General features: G+C 47.3%; 1 protein-coding gene across 4 annotated transcripts in view; it reads left to right on the top strand.

Annotated features, from left to right (window-relative positions):
* PLPP4 (phospholipid phosphatase 4) overlaps positions 1-18007 on the top strand; it is a 129064-nt gene extending 111057 nt beyond the window's left edge. For 3 of the 4 annotated variants that reach the window (XM_073240303.1, XM_073240304.1, XM_073240305.1), the window contains 2 exons: positions 2973-3143; positions 17460-18007. In XM_073240303.1, coding sequence (XP_073096404.1) covers positions 2973-3143; positions 17460-17659 — 371 coding nt within the window. In that variant the 3' untranslated portion in view covers positions 17660-18007. The remainder of the gene's footprint in view (positions 1-2972; positions 3144-17459) is intronic. The other variant, XM_073240306.1, reaches the window with a different exon arrangement.
* The last annotated feature ends 1148 nt before the right edge of the window (positions 18008-19155 follow it).

Here is a 19155-nt window from a genome sequence, read left to right as displayed (position 1 = left end):
CCTTAGAAGCCCTTTGCTAAAGGACATTGTGATGGTTCAATAACTGTATAAATGTCAGTGAGAAAGTGACAAGCCTCAAGTTTAGCATGAACCTGGAGCCTACCATGTCACCTAGAAAAGTTAAGGGCACACTGTGCTGCTTTAAAAATACCGCCCAAAGGCCCAGTAGAATGTGTTAAAGAACACTGGCTGCTGCCGGATGCCCACAGGATGTAGACTGTAGAATTCAGCCTTTAGAAATACCTTTGAATTGCTCTGCCTTTTCAAAGAAGCACATGCTTCGACACTGTCAAGGGCTGCAGCGTGGGTCCCACTGCGTGGCAGAGAAGACATTTCACCTGCTTTCCAAACACGAGCCACAGCCGTCTGCTCCCAAAGCTGGCCAAAGTTGAGTTACTGGGGAGCAAGGAGGTGATCCAGGGCGGGCCGAGGGTCTGACCTTGGGCCATCTGTCCTCAGTCTTGACCTCAGAGGGTTTTCAGTAGCCTCTCCCCCTGCCTGTCTTGTGAATGTGCCTGGAGGCTCCGATAGCAGTGGCTGCTTGAGCTGGGACTCATCTGTCTGAAAGTCTCCAGACCGTTTATGGGTTCATGTGCAGATTGCTGCTCCATATCCACTCTGCACTCACTGACCCCCTTTTTTTTTTCCGTTTCTTTTCCCAAGAAATGGCGGTTTGGCAACACTCAGGGCTGCCTCTCTTCTGATTGAAATCTTGGAGATTTTTCATCCATAACCCTACAAAGCCCAGGGCAGTTCTTTTCTGCTTCCCACATTCAGTGTAATTAGGTGTTAGACTTGCTAAACTGTCTGATTTGACTGAAGTCCATTACTCCTCAGGTAAGAGCTCAGGATGAGGCCAGTACCCGCCGGAGCCAACTGTCCAGCCTCCCCCTCCCACTCTGATACCTTGGGGGACAGTAATTGGATAGAAGGAACAGAGCAAAGTGGGAGAGGATGGGAAATTAAGAACCCGTTGTGCTTGCTGGGACGGTGGCCAAACGAGGGCACTTTGAAAGGCCCTGTAAATCACTTAAAGGTCTTACATCATAACAAACAGTCTAGAACCGGCCTGGGCAATGAAGTTTCTCACATTTCTTACTTTAAACAAAATTAGTCAATGTATGTTGGCACAGCTCTGCTGTTTGAGTGCTGGTCATTATTCAACTATGTTTAAGTGCTTCATTTTTATTCCTGAGATAAACCCACTTTAATATTCTGTTTAAAATAGAAGAAAAATATGCTACCTTGTTTAATTTGGTTGCTGGAAAAGTTCTTTGGTACAAGCTAGTTCAGACCTGGGGGATCCCTTTTAAGAAGACACATTATTATCAGAGATCATTTGTTTGAAGCTGCAGGTTACTCATTTTTATGTACCATAGCCATGATTATCTTGAACCTACAATTTGGGGTCCTGCTTTTTTCACTGAATGTGGTGTCTTAACTATTGTTCATAGTGCTGCATAATCACAATAATTTTCATGGCTGTATCATAGTCTGTTGAATGGAAATATCACAGTTTCCTTCTCATTGCTTCTGCATCGATCACTTTAATTTTTCATAATTATTAATAACTTCATGCAGAATATCTTCTAGATTCCCCCCATAGTTTTATATTATTTCCTTACGATGGATTCTTTGAGATTTCTTACAAAGAGGATGAGGATGTTTTAGGCCAGGCCCTCTCAGATTTCAGGGTGCGGGAGGTCACCTGTGGATCTTGTGAAATTCAAATGCTACTTAGTAGGTCTGGAGCAGGCCTGGGATTCTCTGTATTTGCAACAACTTCTGATACTGAGATTGCTGCTTGAGCTTCAGGTGAGACCTAAGGTCCTTGGTGTCTTGGCACTTACTGTATTGATAAACACCTCTTTACCAAGTCGCCATGTGGGCTGGTTACCTAAGACCTCTGCCAGTCAGGAGTATGTTTGAGTCAAGGGGAAAGTTTTGATTAGGCTGGTGTCCAGAGAAGGTAGATGCTGTAGAACCTGACTTCAACAAAAGCATCAGAGCTCAGTCCTGGCTGCCATGAGAATCACCTGGGAAGTACACACACAATACACATGCACATGGGCATGTGCACAACCATGCACATACACTCCAGACCAGTAGACCATTACAACCAGAATGTCTGGCAGCAGGACCTGGCTACCAGTATTTTTTAAAGCTCTGAGGTTTTAAAGGTGGACCTGTGTGACCAGGATTGAGGACCATGGTTCTAAGCCCACACAAGACCTCCACCTTAAATTTCACTGAGTTGCAACTGTGTTTTAGATCTGACTGGATGAAAAGCTTGGGGATTACCTGTGCTACATCCAACCTCCACACTTTTGATGATGGATTTAGCATAGCCATGGGTCATCTTTGCAATTCTAAAAATCAATAACCAACAGTCCTAATTTCTAAGAGGAAACAAGGAATTTGTCATAAGTTGGCTTCTCCATCAAACCTCCTTCTCCATAGCATTTGCTGGTCCCATCGTACTGAATGCCACTTAGTCCCAAACCCCTTATTTTCCCTCACCCTTCAAATCTAAGCAGTCATCCCAATCTCTTGTTCTGTTATGCACTTTTTCCTTATAGAATGCAACACATTATATTAAAATTATCTGTTAGCATCACTATGGCTTTCAATGAGACCATGAGCTTCTTGAGACCAGAGATGGCATCTGATGCTTTTTATATCCCCCCACCCAGAACAGGCAGGTCTAGCCCACAGTAAGTACCCATCAAATCACTGCTGAATGAATGAATGAAACAGACTTTGGTCACATGCAGGCTGGAAGGTCATTCTCACTGTGGAAAGTCTCATACCAGCATGGTTCTAACAAGAGCACAGATTGCCTGGATGGTGACTGGTGCCAACATGGCCTTGGCCCTGGAGGTGTGCAAGATGGCAGAAAGGATGCCCGGGATGCCCTATGTCCCTGCCACTCATCACCTGCTAGAGTAACACCTGCTGTTTCTCTTTGGCAGTTGCCTTCTCGGGCCTTGGCTTCACGACGTTCTACTTGGCTGGCAAGCTGCACTGCTTCACCGAGAGTGGGCGGGGGAAGAGCTGGCGGCTCTGCGCTGCCATCTTGCCCCTGTACTGCGCCATGATGATCGCCCTGTCCCGCATGTGTGACTACAAGCATCACTGGCAAGGTGAGTCCCTGCCCGGGGCCTGCCCGGTCCTCAGGGCAGCTTCACACTTTCCTGGAGGGAAGGGTAGAAATGCACCTTTTCAGAGAGAACTCAGCGCCCACTGTCAGGAGTCAGAAATGGCAGAGCAGATACAGTTTTAAAGGAAACACGACTGTTAAGTGAGTTCGGGCCTCCGTCATGCCCTTGCTGGGGACAGATGGGGAGCTATCCCTCTGCTTCCTTCATGTTTAGGGAGACTGCTTGAGTCCTGCCAGTGGGGGCAGGCCCTTGGCCTTGGACCCAGATGTGACTTCCCTGCTGGAGTGCTAGCCTCAGTCCTTGGGCTTGGTGCCAAGTGGTTTTGGCTCCTTTCATTTCTCACATCCATCTCCCAAGGACATATTTTGCAGTGCAGATGCACTTCCGAAGGCGGGGTTCAGCCCAGGGATCAGTCAGTCACATGCAGTGTTCCGAGCAGCCGCTACAGGGCTGGGATGAGGCTTACCTGTATATATAAAGTCCTCGGGTATCTGGGAAAAGTTAAAATAACACAAAACCAGGGCTTGTTCCTGCAATAAAACTGAACCACGCTGTGTCCCTCTGCAGATAAGCTGCAGCTCACGGCCTGCCTGAACTGCTGGGCCACCTTAAATTTCACTGAGTTGCAACTGTGCTTTAGACCTGACTGGATGAAAAGCTTGTGGCAACACCTGTCCCAGTAAACAGGAAGCAGAGACATAGGTGATGTTCTCAGGCTTCTTGGGGGGCAGGATTAGGGGCCGTGTTTCCCAAAAGGCAATCCTCAGATCACCTTGATCAGGCCACCATGAGCTAGGCATCAGACTCCTGGGGTAGGTCTGGCTCCGTGGCCGGGAGCTGGCATTCACGAGTGAGTCTGTTATTTCTGACAGGGCCTGAGCAGCGCTGGTGCAGGGCTCCAATGGGTCAACTTTACGCAAACAAACAGAATTAAATGGGCCTCAATCCAGGCTCCCTGGCTGAGTGGCTTTCATGATCAGTCTGGGGCCTGCCCCTTCTCTTTCTTTCCTGTCCTGCTGCTACCAGGCGCTGTCCCCATCCTCCCTCGTTTCTGTCTCTGCAGCCAGCTGCCTGTGGTCCTGCCCGCTTCTCACCTGTCCCAGGTGTTTGTTCCAGTGGCAGTGAGGCCACAGATGAGGCCAGAGGTGAGGGGGACTCCTAGCTGAGACCCCTTCTCCCTATCTTCTCCGGGGGTCTCTGCACCTCGCAGTACCTCCTGAGCTTCTCCAGCTCCTCCCTGGCCTCTGCCTCCTCCTTGTCCCCTGGGGAGCCCACACTCTGGGTGCAGTGAGCCTCTAGCACAGCTTCAATCTGAAGGGTCGGGGTGCAGGGGAAAGAGAGGTAATTCCTACTCTGGACATGTGACTGCATCCAGTGCAGCTCAGGGTCCTATGGCCGTGCTGACGGGGTGTTCAGTGCAGGGCATGAGGTTGGGTCCTGCACCCTCCCTTCTTCTCTGCTTTCAGCTCTGACTTGGCTGAAGTTCTGGATAGTATGAAGCTCCATCATGAGAGGGAAACCGGGAGAGAGTTGCTGAGTCAATAGCACAAGCACAGACTTATTTCCCTGAGAACTGGGAATGTTTTCCAGCAGAATCATTGTCACCCATCTGATTGGGGCACTCCTCCATGAAGAATATTATGGGCTGAAGAATATTGTGGGAAATACACGCCACAATATTATGGTGTTTTATGGACTGCTTCTCATTGATCCCTTGTGAACTATAGTTTTTTTTCTTCCAAACATGGGACCAGTGATCCCCAAATATTTCATGGAGTGAATGAAATAATGAACTTGGACGTACTTTATAAATGAAAGCATATTGCAGAGATGCAAACTGGTATTGCTGTTGCTGTGGGCATTGTTTCTAAAGAAGGATGTGTTTTGTTTCCCAAACAACTGATTTAAAGGCAGATGTGTCTTTGGAACACAATCTTCCTGTAAGCTATTAATCCCTGGTTTTCATTTTTATTCACTTACTTTGGATTTGGGAAATGATTAAGGGTTTCCAAATTGAATAGATTTTTGCTTCATCTTGGAAGGCAGCAAGGACCTTTGTGCAGGAATCTGGGTCTAAAAACCTAAGACATGAGGCTGGCCTCACTTACACCTTCTCGGCACTAACCGGTTCTGTTGGTCATTACCTAGCTGTAGCCGGTGTATCAGGAAAGGGAGAAGCAGTGCCGGGCATTAGGGAAACGGTGGGCTCATGATGCAGCTGGTATACCCAAGGCCTGCTGGCAGCGGGGCTTTGCATTCATCCCATCCAACTGGCACAGAAAGGAACTTGGAGCAGTAGAAAGAGAATATTAATGCTCTGTGGGCTAATGGGAAAGCAAAGCAAGAGACTGATATTCAGAGGTGTTTATGGCCCTACTTAGGGGGTGAACCATAGCTGTGTCATGGTGGACGGGCGCAGCCGAAGCTGAGTGTGCATTAGTTGGTAAGGGTCATTGATGTGGCCCAAGTACTAGGTTAACCCTTTAATTTGTACCCCTGGAATCAGCCAGGAAAAGTGTGTACCTTTCCTTGGATCTTCTAATGGGCTGAGTGAGGCCCATTTTACCTGAATTCCCCTTTGTGAGACCATCTGTCACTGCCCAGACTAGTAGTCCTGAATGTCTGCTGCTGAGGTTGGAAAACGCTGATCCGCACCAGTCTGTCTTTCTTTAGCTTGTTACACGGTAAGAAGCTGTAGTGTACCATGAGCAGCAAATTGTATTCATTCAGCCCTCACTTATTAAGGGAGTAATCAAGGAGGCCTCCCAGGTTCCCAGCTTGGAGAAGAGATGGACAGTGAGGCCTTCGACTGCCGTGTAGGTGGGTGTTTGAGGCAGGATGCCTGATTGAGATAAACAAGTTGTTGCTTTTCTCGGGTGGGCTGAGCTGCCCGGTGCCCATGGGCAGGAGCCATCCATCAGGGTAAGAATTCATGTGGAGCCCCATAGGTGTCAGCCGAATCCAAGTCTCTCTCATTATAGACTTTGGTTAACAGCATTAATATTATGAGGATTTTATGACTCCATTTCAATTTTGATTTAAGCAACTGTGCCTAATGGGGAAGTACATCCCATTACTTGATTATATATTCATATCCAATAAATAGCCCATAATCTCAAATGCTTTGCTCTGCCTATTATCGTAGTTGTATCCTTACAGTCTTTTCTGCCTTCCCAGCTCCACTCCAAATACATGTATGTTGCTTTATTAAGGGAAAATGGAGGGCACAGGCTTTGGTGTGCAGGGGCACATGAACCATTTAGCTAACAGGACTCTTTCAGAAATAAAGCCAGCTGGATGGATGCTAAATCTGTGTGTGGCTGAGGTTCTCCACGTCTTTGTGACATGCTGGCTTGCAGGTCACCTGGAAGCCGTAGAGTTTCATGGGTGATACTAATTACAAAGCCAGGGGCCTTACAAAGAGACTTACTTTTGTGGTTAACTGTGTGTCTTCAAGAGTTAAGACTTGTGGAATTCCCATGTTAGGGGAATCATAGGTGGAGAAAAATGCAGAGAAAGAGCAGAGCGAATCGCTGAGCCTTCTTCTGCTTCGACTCCGTTGTGTGTGTTTATGGTTTCCAGCCTGCGGAAGGTCATGGTGGAGTGGCTGGAGGGGGTTGTTTACTCCACTTGTGGGCAGATCACAAGCTCCTTCTGCCCTTCCCATCCCTGGGTCTGGACCCAGGCTTTCCTCCTGTAACTCCAGCTTTGGTGGTGACCTTCTGGCCAGCACTGGTTCCCTCTCACCACAGGTCCTTCTAAGCAGCCCTGGGTGCCTTGTGTGATGTCGCATTATAAGAACAAGCATCTTCCTCCAAGTGTCATCCCGGACAAAGGGTCTCAAGGCCCTCAAGGCACCTGTTCCCACCCAGCCCGAGGTCTGAGGACATCCATGTCACCACAGTAGACAGGGCTGAAGTGTTCAAGAACCTTCACCACATCTCCCCGACTGGGCTGTGAAGGGCTGTGATTTGAAATGAATTTATGTGTTGTTACCAGATTTCAGAAGGTTGCCAACCCTGCAGATGTGGTGTTGGGGGGCCAGAGGTGCTCTGAACAATTGTACATGTGTCACACTGAAAAGCCAGGCAGAAGCTGCTCCTCCCTGCCCCCCTTCCTCAGCCCTGCAGCCCCCCCAACACTAGACACCAGTGAGGGACACACACTGTTGACCAGGCCTCCCTTTGGCCATCAGAATCAATCTCTGGATTTTCTAAGTGAAGTGACTTGAGAAGGTGCCCTTCAACTACCAAAAACACACCCGCCGCCTGGCACAGAACATAAACGGAATCTCCCTCTGATGCCCTCAGTCCTGAGTGGACTGATCTCACCTTATTTTCCCTCCATAGTCGACTGCCCTGTGCGGTGGGGGCTGCATTCACATTTATTATCAGCTGCCAGATGCTGCCTGGAGTCTGAGCCTTGACTGCCATGTGAACCGCCCATCTCTGCCTCCCTACCAGGGCATCCCCACAGGGGAGCTCGAGCAGCCCCAGGTCACCCTCCCTGGGATCAGACACCCTGGATGGGGTGCTTTTGGGCTCAAGGGAGCTCTCTGCCCTCTCTGCCCCCACTGCCTCTGGGTTGGCCCTGGCCTTTCCCCTTGTGGAGATGGGGGAAAGGTTCCCAGCGAAGATGGACATTGACTGCCCTTCACCCCACCCCGTCTCATCAACAGCTTTGTTTTGCTTGGTTTTGCTGCAGGGGTTCCTCCCTCTGCTTTCTGTGATTTTTCTCAGGTTTCTTCTCTTGGCTGTACGTTCAAAACTTTTCCAGAATCCAGTTTCTTCTTCCTCCTGTAGCCCAAACCACAGGATTCTCAAAATCTCCCAGCCAGTCTCCCCTTCTCCCCTTTGTTCTCACCGTGCAGGTTGTCACTTCCCGGTGAGGACGCCTTGCGGTGACCTCTGTGCTGAAAGTGCTTCCCCTCCCCCATGCTCCCTATTGCTGTCACCTGGCTCAGTTACCACCATCCTTCAAACGAAGTCATTTATTATCCACTATTGTCTGTCCTTATCCTCCAGAGCAGGAGTCTGCAAACTTTTTCTGTAAAGGGTCAGATAGCAAATATCTTAGACTGTATGTGGGCCGTACAGTCGCTGCAGGAAGTACTTGACTTGGCTGTGGCAGCGTGAAAGCTGCGACAGGCGATATTCAAATGCATGGTCACAGTTTGCTGACCTCTGCACTGGAATATAGTCTCCATGCAGGCAGGGATTTTGTGTCTTGTTGGTGTGGCACGTAGTAGGTCTTGTGTTAGTTTCCTGAGGCTACTGTAACCAAGTTCCACAAACTGAGTGGCTTAGAATAATAGAAACTGTCTCATGGTTCTGGAGGCCAGAAGTCCGGAGATCAAGGGGTGGCAGGGCCACACCCCTTCTGACACAGGTAGGGGGAAGATCCTCCCTTGCCTATTCCAGCTCCTAGTCACCCCAGATGTCCCTTGTCTTACGGCAGCATAATTCCAATCGCCACCTCCTTCACGTGGTGTTTTCCTTGTGTTTCTTCACATTGTCTTCTTCTGTGTGTCTCTCTCTGTGTCCAAATGTACCTTTTTTATAAGAACAGCAGTCAGATTGAGCCCGCCCTAATGATCTCACTTTAACTTGATAAGCTCTGTACAGTCTATATCCAAATAACATCACTTTCTGAGGCTCTGGGGATTAGGATGTCAACATATCTTTTTTGGGGACACAGTTCAACTCAGTGCTCAATAAATGTGTTGAACAAATGAATGAATGATTTTGACTAAATCTTGTTCCTTTCTTACTAGTATCACTTTTTTCTTTACACTGGATTTACTAAAATTAACCGTACTCTCTGTAAGTTATTTCCCTTCAAAAAATGAACCCCCCCAAAAATTAGGCTTTAAACATTCATTCATTCATTCATTGTGTCTCCTGTGCCTGGATGCCAGGCATATTCTCTGGATGAGGCATGGACTTGGGAAAGACAGACATACACTGCCCTTCCAATTTAGTTTCCTGGGGAGATAGTCCATCCTCTGTGCTATGCAGGGTCTTTATAGAAACTCAAAGGCCCCAAAACAAGAAGCTTCACTAGGAGAAGAATAAAAAGGACAGCAAGAATCACATGGGTTTCTTGAGTTGGCCAGTGATAATTTTACCCTATTATCTTGGGTCGCAGAGCCCAAGACCTACAAGGTCCCGCGTCAGGGCAGCTCAGTGACATTGGATGTTGCTGTGGTGACAGAGAGGGATGTGTTCCTGCCCCCTCCCTCCTCAGGTACCTGACAAGCCTTTCTGTGTGTTTGTGCCACAGCAGGTGAGCATGGCAGATGTATACTGGCATCTTAGTGTACCAGATCCCGTGGGATCCTTTGCTGTCCTTTGACCTCATGAGAAGGGGGTGGGGTCCTGCTCATTTTATAGTAAGGATTCAAATCCAGGTGGCCTGATTCAGTCTAGCCTGCTTCCCACTACCACTGAAACCCATCTGGTGTTGGTTCTCTCTCACCTTTTTAAAGAGCTATATTGAGGTATAATTCATAACTCTTAATTCATCTCTTTAAAAGTGTACATTTCAGTGGTTTTTAGTATATCCATAGTTGTGCAACCATCACCACTATCTAATTCCAGAAAATTTTTGTCACTCCAAAAAGGAACGCACATCTTCCTTCCCCCAAATCCCGGGCTACCACTAAGTTATTGCTTTTCTTCAGGGATTTCCCTGACTGCACATTGCACATGCATGGGGTCACTCAATGTGTGGCATTTTGTGGCTGGGGATATCTATTTTTGGTACACTTTGTAAATGTTGTTCAGTGCATCTCAATTCCCCAAACATTTACTGAACAACTGCTGAGCTCTGGGGAAATGAAGATGAGCTGGGCAGTCAGGTGGAAGTCATCGCTGAGTGGTAGGTGCAGGCTAAGGGGTGCTCAGACACTAGTCCTGAGAGTCAGTGGGGACCTGGTCCATGCTGATGGCTCAGAAGAGTGTGCGTGCACATGGTAGAGCTTCTCTGGCCTGCACTGAAGCCTGGTCACCTTATGTCCAGCAGCATTATAAAGACACCACCCCTCTGGGAAAAGATGGACTTTTCTTCAGTTTCTCAAATATGCCAGGCCCCTTCCCTCCTCTGCCTGGAAGACTGCAGGTGCCCTGCCTGCCTCCATGTCCCACTTCCCCCAGCCCATGCCTGCTCATCCTGCGGGGCTGGCCTGTGGTCAGGTCCTCAGTGAAACGCCCCTGGTCCACGGGCCACTCCGTGGGCGGTCACAGACCCACGCTTCCCCTCCACAGTGCACATCACAGCCGCAGCCCACTGATAAGGCTGGCACTGTTTAGTGTCATCTTGCCCTTAGCATATCTGTCTTGCTCAGCCCCGTGGCCTGGGACTGGGCATTACACATGATACCCCAACAATAACCGTGTGTCAGGTGAAGAGCATCAATGTTCAGTATGGAGATGGCGACGTTTGTGCTCCAGGGACACCGACGTCTGTTTATTCCCCTTTGGAGCCCTCTAAGCCTATACTGTCATACTTAGGGTAAAGTCCTTCCCAAGTGGTTTTGTCCCTAATGAAGGTCCGCTTGTCCCCTCCCCGCTTTACTGTCAGCACATGTCCCTCAGGATGTGAGTGTGATTTTGTCCGAATAACAATAGCGTGCTTGAGGCCCCTGATGACCAGCCCCCTCATACGGTAAGTCATTTTCTGGATCTTGTCTGCCACCTTCATCATAAAGCAAGCCCTGAGTGACTTTGCTGAGTAGGCGGCGTGGCCAGACCCGTCACTGGCCTTGCTACTGGGGATAACTCTGGTGGGCCTGCGATGCCACTCCCCACTCATTCCATTAAATGGGAAAACAGCGTCAGCAGGAATCGCCGTTCATGCACCTGCTGCTACATCAGGAAGCCTAGGAGCGTATATTTGGAGTCATTTATCTTTAGGCCAGTGATGCCCCTAATGAAATGCCGTGTCATGGAAAATAGAAAACCAAATAACATCATTGGTAGGTTTTGCTCTTCGGGCTGTTCAGTAGTCAGTGGCTCAAGCACAGACATTGTGGATCATCTCCGATGCTAATAAAAATAACACCCCACGGATCTGCTCCCTAGGGTAGGAGGCAAACCAGGACATTGGTGCAACTCTAAGACTTTGAACTAGAAAAACCCTGGCACATTTTTATATGCTGCTGGCCACAGGCTATGTGAAGAGCTTCTCCCTTTGAGGAAGGTGATTTAGTACCATTAATTATGCCTTGTGACCCCACGCAGGAACTCATGATACATTTTACTTTCTAATTTCTTGGGTAACAAATGTTTTTAAGTTCACTAGAAGTGTGTTTAAAATGTTACGCAAGCCTGGCTGGGTGAAGGCGATTGGAGTCCTAGGGTGCTGAGCTGCTGTGTGAGAAGGGCAGGGGCGGGGGAGGAAGCCCCCAGTAGTTCCAAGAGGGACTGTGTAAGAACAACAGTGATGGACACTATGTTTTTTAGACACTGTATTTTAAGGTCCCATTTGGTGGCATATCTGGCATAATCTTTAGAAGCAGACTCATTAAGTCACCATCATAACTCAACGAGGGGGGTACCAACAGGGGGGGAAACTGAGGCTCAAAGTGCAGTTAGCTGCCCTAGTGGGGGCTACAGTGTCTCCCCTAGAGGATTCCGCAGCTGGAGGGTTCTCGGGTGGGGGGTGAGAGTAGGTGCCGGGCGCCTTACCGTGGCCACAGGTGCCTGTCCTGGAGCCGGCGTGGGCCCCTGGATTTCACCCCTGTGTCCCAGATGGTCCTACCTTGGTGGCTGCCCACCAGAGCTGACAGACACTAATATGTTTTAATCGCCTTTCTGCTGCCACATGGCGCCACGCAATCTCACTGTGTTTGAGCCGCTGTGGAGAGGAAGGAGCCACAATTACTGGCCTCTCCCGTTGACTAGTTAGAATGATCTTTGTTTCTAAGAGAGGTTGGATGCCAACCAAGGATATAACCTACTTTCTAAGTATGCCTTGGCAGAGTTTCCAAATAATCTGAATGCCTGGTCTCAGTAGGCTGACCCTAGGGACCAAACTGCTGGAACACTAGTGTGGGAAGGCCTCTCGGCCGCCATGCGCTTGTTTGGTGCCCTTACATTACTGATGAACTAACAGGCCCAGAGAGGGGACAGGGACCCACACAAGGGCACACACAGGGCAGCAGCCAGAGTCTAACCCCTCGGTTACTGTACACGCTCACTCATCCATGTCCCCAACCAACTTCTGTGTGAGCAAAGCATTGTTCTGGGTATTGAATCAACAGCCATCAAGATGAACATAGCCCTCATGGAGTTTAGAGTCCAAGGTTAAAGGTTAAACAGGGGCACAGTCTGGCCTTATTTACCATTGTCCTTGCACGTGGGGTGGGGGCAATCAAAATGTACCTGGAACAAAGAAATACAAGGAATCCATATTGGTAAAGAAGAAGTCTAACTGTCACTATTTGCAGATGACATGATATTGTACATAAAAAACCCTAAAGACTACACTCCAAAATTACTAGAACTAATATCGGAATTCAACAAAGTTGCAGGTACAAGATTAATACACAGAAATCTGTGGCTTTCCTATACACTAACAATGAACTAATAGAGAAATCAGGAAAACAATTCCATTCATAATTGCATCAAAAAGAATAAAATACCTAGGAATAAACCTAACCAAGGAAGTGAAAGACCTATACCCTGAAAACTATAAGACACTCCTAAGAGAAATTAAAGAGGACATTAACAAATGGAAACTCATCCCATGCTCTTGGCTAGGAAGAATTAATATTGTCAAAATGGCCATCCTGCCCAAAGCAATATACAGATTCAATGCAATCCCTATCAAATTACCAACAGCTTTCTTCAACGAACTGGAACAAATAATTCAAAAATTCATATGGAAACACCAAAGACCCTCAGTAGTCAAAGAAACCCTGAGAAGGAAGAATAAAGTGGCAGGGATCTCACTCCCCAACTTCAAGCTCTACTACAAAGCCACAGTAATCAAGACAATTTGGTACTGGCACAAGAACAGAGCCACAGACCAGTGGAACAGAATAGAGACTCCAGACATTAACCCAAACATATATGGTCAATTAATATATGATAAAGGAGCCATGGACATACAATGGGGAAATGACAGTCTAACAGTTGGTGCTGGCAAAACTGGACAGCTACATGTAAGAGAATGAAACTGGATCACTGTCTATCCCCATACACAAAAGTAAATTCAAAATGGATCAAAGACCTGAATGTAAGTCATGAAACCATAAAACTCTTAGAAAAAAACATAGGCAAAAATCTCTTGGACATAAACATGAGTGACTTTTTCATGAACATATCTCCCCAGGCAAGGGAAACAAAAGCAAAAATGAACAAGTGGGACTATATCAAGCTGAAAAGCTTTTGTACAGCAAAGGACACCATCAATAGAACAAAAAGGCATCCTACAGTATGGGAGAATATATTCATAAATGACAGATCCGATAAAGGCTTGACATCCAAAATATATAAAGAGCTCACACACCTCAACAAACAAAAAGCAAATAATCTAATTAAAAAATGGGCAGAGGAGCTGAACTGACAGTTCTCCAAAGAAGAAATTCAGATGGCCAACAGACATATGAAAAGATGCTCCACATCACTAATCATCAGAGAAATGAAAATTAAAACCACAGTGAGATATCACCTCACACTAGTAAGGATGGCCACCATCCAAAAGACAAACAACAACAAATGTTGGCAAGGTTGTGCAAAAAGGGGAACCCTCCTACACTGCTGGTGGGAATGTAAATTAGTTCAACCATTGTGGAAAGCAATATGGAGGTTCCTCAAAGAGATCAAAATAGAAATACCATTTGACCCAGGAATTCCACTTCTAGGAATTTACCCTAAGAATACAGCAGCCCAATTTGAAAAAGACAGATGCACCCCTATGTCTCATGGACATAAACATGAGCAACTTCTTCAGGAACCTATCTCCCCAGGCAAGGGAAACAAAAGCAAAAATGAACAAATTGTACTATATCAAGCTGAAAAGCTTCTGTACAGCAAAGGACACCATCAATAGAACAAAAAGGTATCCTACAGTATGGAGAATATATTCATAAATGACAGATCCGATAAAGGGTTGATACCCAAAATATATAAAGAGCTCACACACCTCAACAAACAAAAAGCAAATAATCCAATTAAAAAATGGGTAGAGGAGCTGAACAGACAGTTCTCCAAAGAAGAAATTCAGGTGGCCAACAGACACATGAAAATGTGCTCTACATCGCTTATCATCTTAGAAATGCAAATTAAAACCACAATGAGGTATCACCTCATACCAGTAAGGATCGCCAGCATCGAAAAAACAAACAACAACAAATGTTGGCAAGGTTGTGGAGAAAGGGGAACCCTCCTACACTGCTGGTGGGAATGTAAATTAGTTCAACCATTGTGGAAAGCAGTATGGAGGTTCCTCAAAATGCTCAAAATAGGAATACCAGTTGACCCAGGGATTCCACTCTTAGGAATTTACCCTAAGAATGCAGCACTCCAGTTTGAAAAAGACAGATGCACCCCTATGTTTATCGCCGCACTATTTTCAGCAGCCAAGAAATGGAAACAACCTAAGTGTCCATCAGTAGATGAATGGATAAAGAAGATGTGGTACATATACACAATGGAATATTATTCAGCCATAAGAAGAAAACAAATCCTACCATTTGCAACAACATGGATGGAGCTAGAGGGTATTATGCTCAGTGAAATAAGCCAGGTGGAGAAAGACAAGTACCAAATGATTTCACTCATATGTGGAGTATAAGAACAAAGAAAAACTGAAGGAACAAAACAGAAGCAGAATTACAGAACCCAAGAATGGACTAACAGTTACCAAAGGGAAAGGGACTGGGGAGGATGGGTGGGGAGGGAGGGATAAGGGTGGTGAAAAAGAAAGGGGGCATTACGATCAGCATGTATAATGTGGGGGTGGGGGGCACGGGGAGGGCTGTGCCGCACAGAGAAGACAAGTAGTGATTTTACAGCATCTCACTACGCTGATGGACAGTGACTGTAATGGGGTGTGTGAGGTGGACTTGGTGATGGGGGGAGTCTAGTAAACATAATGTTCTTCATGTAATTGTAGATTAATGATACCAAAAATAATAATAATAATAATAATAATAATAATACAATTTAAAAAAAAAGATACATGCCAAAAAAAATATGTACCTGGGAAACTTGGTCTAGTCTGGGGTCAGGTGAGGCCTTGTCACACAGCGATGTTGAGTTGAGCTGTGAAGGGGGAGTAGAAGGTGAATAGGTGAGGGGGTGAAGGGAAGGGATTCCCAGGATTGCAGCAGCTTCTGCAGAGAGGAGGGGAAGAGAGTAGAAGCAGGTATGATGAGGAAAGGAAGGGAAGACAGCAGCTGCCCTGGGGAGTGGAGGGATGGCTGGGGGTTGGCAGGACGCAGTGTGCGGCCCTGACAGCCGAGGAGACTGGGTCAGTTCCCTGCGAGCAGTGGGATGGCTTTTGGTCGGCGAATGACCTCCTCTGTTTGCACTTAGAAAACATCCTGAGCTGCTGTGTCCACATTCCTGTTGCCGGAGTAGCAACCGGGCCCCCGTTCTGCACACGGTGCCGCTGAACATGCTGCCGCCCTAGAAAAACCTGTGTTCTTTAGCTGTTTTGCTGTTGCATACAAACAATGTGACGTGTGCTAAATTACTGAATATTTAAAAGAGCTTAAAGCTATTATGGAACTTTTTAATATTTTTTTTACTATCAGTCTAACAAAAATGCTGAAGAGAAAAGCAATTCTTCGAAAGATAATAAAATACCAAAATATTGTCTCTATCCTCAAAAATTATTGTTATCTGTCTAGTTGGAGCCAGGATACCTACAATGGGATCATAGGACTGATGTATATCATGCAGATACCTAAGCATTAAACTGTTTTCTCGGAAGATACATTTCCTTGACAGCCGGCCCAGAAGACCCTGCAGGAGACACAGGAGAATCAGCTTGTGACTTACAATGAGCCCAGTATACAGTGTGTTGCTTAGTGGGAAGTGTTTGGAAGCTCACCACCGTGATCAGTTAAGGAAGCCACGGTCCCTCACTGAACCCCAGGGGACTGCCCTCGGGCATAGCCTGCTGCATTTGGCAAGCTGGGATGTCAGAAAGCCTGGAGCGAACCTGCAAGGGGCCAAGTGCAGCCCTGTGGAACAGTGGGGTGCAGAAGCAGGACACCCGAGTTCAAGTGCACTTGTATTCTTAACGAGGTGCAGCTGTGGAGAGTTCCACTGGCCTCTCTGAATCATAAATGTAAAATGGGTTTGATGTACCCGCGTATAGGAGGTGCGTGCGATCCAGCAAGATGATAAGTGTGGAGGGGCAAAGCCCCAAATGGAGAAATACAGAATGCCAGTGCCTCGTGGCAGCAAGCTTCATGAGAATTCAAGATTTCTTTTGTCAGGAGAGATTTTCTATTGTGTTAGGATCTTTTTGGCAAGAATAATCCATAGACACAGTTAAAGTGCACTTGTGTGCTTACACACGTGCACACATACACACAAAATGATGATTATTAGATAGGCTGCTTTCATGGGGTCGCTATTGGGCATCAGCTGACTGCCCTAATTCGCAAGGGGCTGCCCATAGTAGAGGGGCCTGCACTGCCTGCAGGTGACCCGCCTGCCTTGTCTGCCCCTCCTCTCGCCATCCCACTCAAGCTCTGCAGCTTGTTGGAGGCACTGGGACTCTCCACAGAGATCCATTGAGTTTGCCAAGCCTGGTGTATCATGAGTTGTTTCATTCACTTGCCTGTCACTCAGGAGGCTCATTTCTTCACTGGGCAGTCACTTTCCACACAGCCAAGACCGGAACACTAGCTGGGGTTCTGTGGCACTCCAGCATTACTATAGGACTGCAGCAGGAGCTTGCTAAAGAGAAAGAAATGACAGCCCCTGCTTGCATTTTGATCCTATAGAGATGGCTGGAATTCTTCTTCTAGAATCTGGAATTGATTTTAGGAGTCAGGAATGCAAATCTGAGTTTGTGCAATGCTCAGGTACACATTAAAGAATTAAAGAGAATCAAACACACATGTACGGAGAACCTTTAAGTTCTGGCAACGCTAAGAGCCTGCAGAGGCCACCCAGATTGATGCCTCCGGTATGGTTTCTCTTCCCTTTAGTTTTTTAGGGGGTCTAGTAAGCCAGCCAGCTTCCGGGGCAGGTGGAAAAATGCTTTCCTAAACATAACTGGCCACGTTTGAATGAATCATAACACATTCCTCCCATTTCTCTCTTTCCTGCCTAGATTCTTTCGTCGGTGGAGTCATCGGCCTCATTTTTGCATACATTTGCTACAGACAGCACTACCCCCCTCTGGCCAACACGGCCTGTCACAAACCGTACGTCAGTCTCCGAGTTCCGACCTCGCTGAAGAAAGATGAGGGCCCCACAGCCGACAGCGTGCCCAGTATGCCTCTGGAGGGGATCACCGAAGGCCCCGTATGACTAGTGACTCGGGGCAAGGGACGATGAGCTGGGGCGCCCTCTTCACCCCAACACCATAACACCATAGAGGTTTTCTGTAGCGTGTTTCTCCTCAGTTGTTTCCCAAGTTACCCTTCTGCTTCCATTCTGTTGATGGTGTTCCTGCTACTTTCAATATCTCCTTTCAACTTTCTTAAATTTGCAAAGGAAGGACACAGAAACAGCTTCTGAGAGCCGTGTGGGAAGAGGCTGCAGGGTGGTGTGGGTGCAGCGTGGTCACTCCCTTTACTTGAAATGTTTGCTGTAACAGCTACCATCCTATGTTTTCATGGTCGTAAACCATAATAAAACCCCCCACTTGGAAGAAGACATGGTGTTGGATGTCCAGGGCAACAGGAGTCATTCGGAGATGCAGTGTGTTCCCCAGCCGAGGCCAGGGTGGGGAGCCAGTTCAGCTTCGCTCTGGCTGTAGATCCGGGCTGAGCTGCTGCTGAGCCGGGAAGCAAAGGCTCGGAAGCTTTCTGAACGGTCAGCTTCTCAGAGTGTATGTCTCTGAAATGCAGCTGAAGCTTGGAGCTGCAGCCTTAGCGTTTGCAGGGCTTTTGAATCATTGACTTTGGAAGGAAAATGAGAGGAGTAACTTCATACATAGGCTTCCGTCAAATACAGTGAAAATAAAGACTCCTGAGTGCAAGGATGGGGCAGAGGTCTCTGCATTTGTCAGGGCTGGTGGTACCACATCCTTGCCAGGCGCTAGCTAGGTGAGTGGGGTGGAGGGTTTTCCTCGTTAGGATCTGAGCTTTGTGGGACTCTTCTGGAAGACTTCAAGTGGCAGTGTGTCCCCAGTCCTGTCTGGTGGAGAGTGTTTCAGCGTGATCAGGCTCCTGTAGAAGGTGCAAGAACAGAATTCCAGATGCCCTGCATCTCTCTAGCTTAGCTCCTCACGTTGTTTAAATGCAGCATGTCGAGAAACCTTCTTTAGTCTGAGTATAGAGCACACTGCTCCTGGGCCAGTGTGTTCTTTCTACAGCGGCATCCTTTCCTTCCATTCATTTCTTCCCAGAGGCACCATGTGGTTCTCCAGGTTCCTGGTCTGCTGTGAAGGGATGCATTTTTGATGTCTAAAGACGGTCACTTTCCAGCAGTTAGTGTAACAGACTAGACTCAATTAGAAAGACTCAAGTGGCTGTATAAATTGTCACCTCAGTGGTTCTGGGCTGGACAAGTCAGTTAGAACCATCAAGATGTCCGTGATCAGCCATCTGGCCCTGGGTTCCACCCTTGAGCATGCATACCATCCTGTGAAGGCCTCATCAAAGGAACCTGGTGTGATCCTCTCCTGTTATGATCGCTCCAAACCAGTGTCAGCCCAGAGCCATGCGGCGGCCATCCTGTTTTGGGATGGCTTGAATTTACTCCCAAATTAACAGATCCAAAATCAGAGTATTGATTTTTTAAATCACAGCATTGACACTCACAGGCAACTCTGAGTATGAATGTGAGATATTTGAAAAGCT

The sequence above is a fragment of the Manis javanica genome, chromosome 7 (genome assembly GCF_040802235.1).
Source record: "Manis javanica isolate MJ-LG chromosome 7, MJ_LKY, whole genome shotgun sequence".
Classification (NCBI taxonomy): domain Eukaryota; kingdom Metazoa; phylum Chordata; class Mammalia; order Pholidota; family Manidae; genus Manis; species Manis javanica.
The sequence above is the reverse complement of the archived record's forward strand: the minus strand, read 5'-3'. Positions and strand labels throughout refer to the sequence as shown.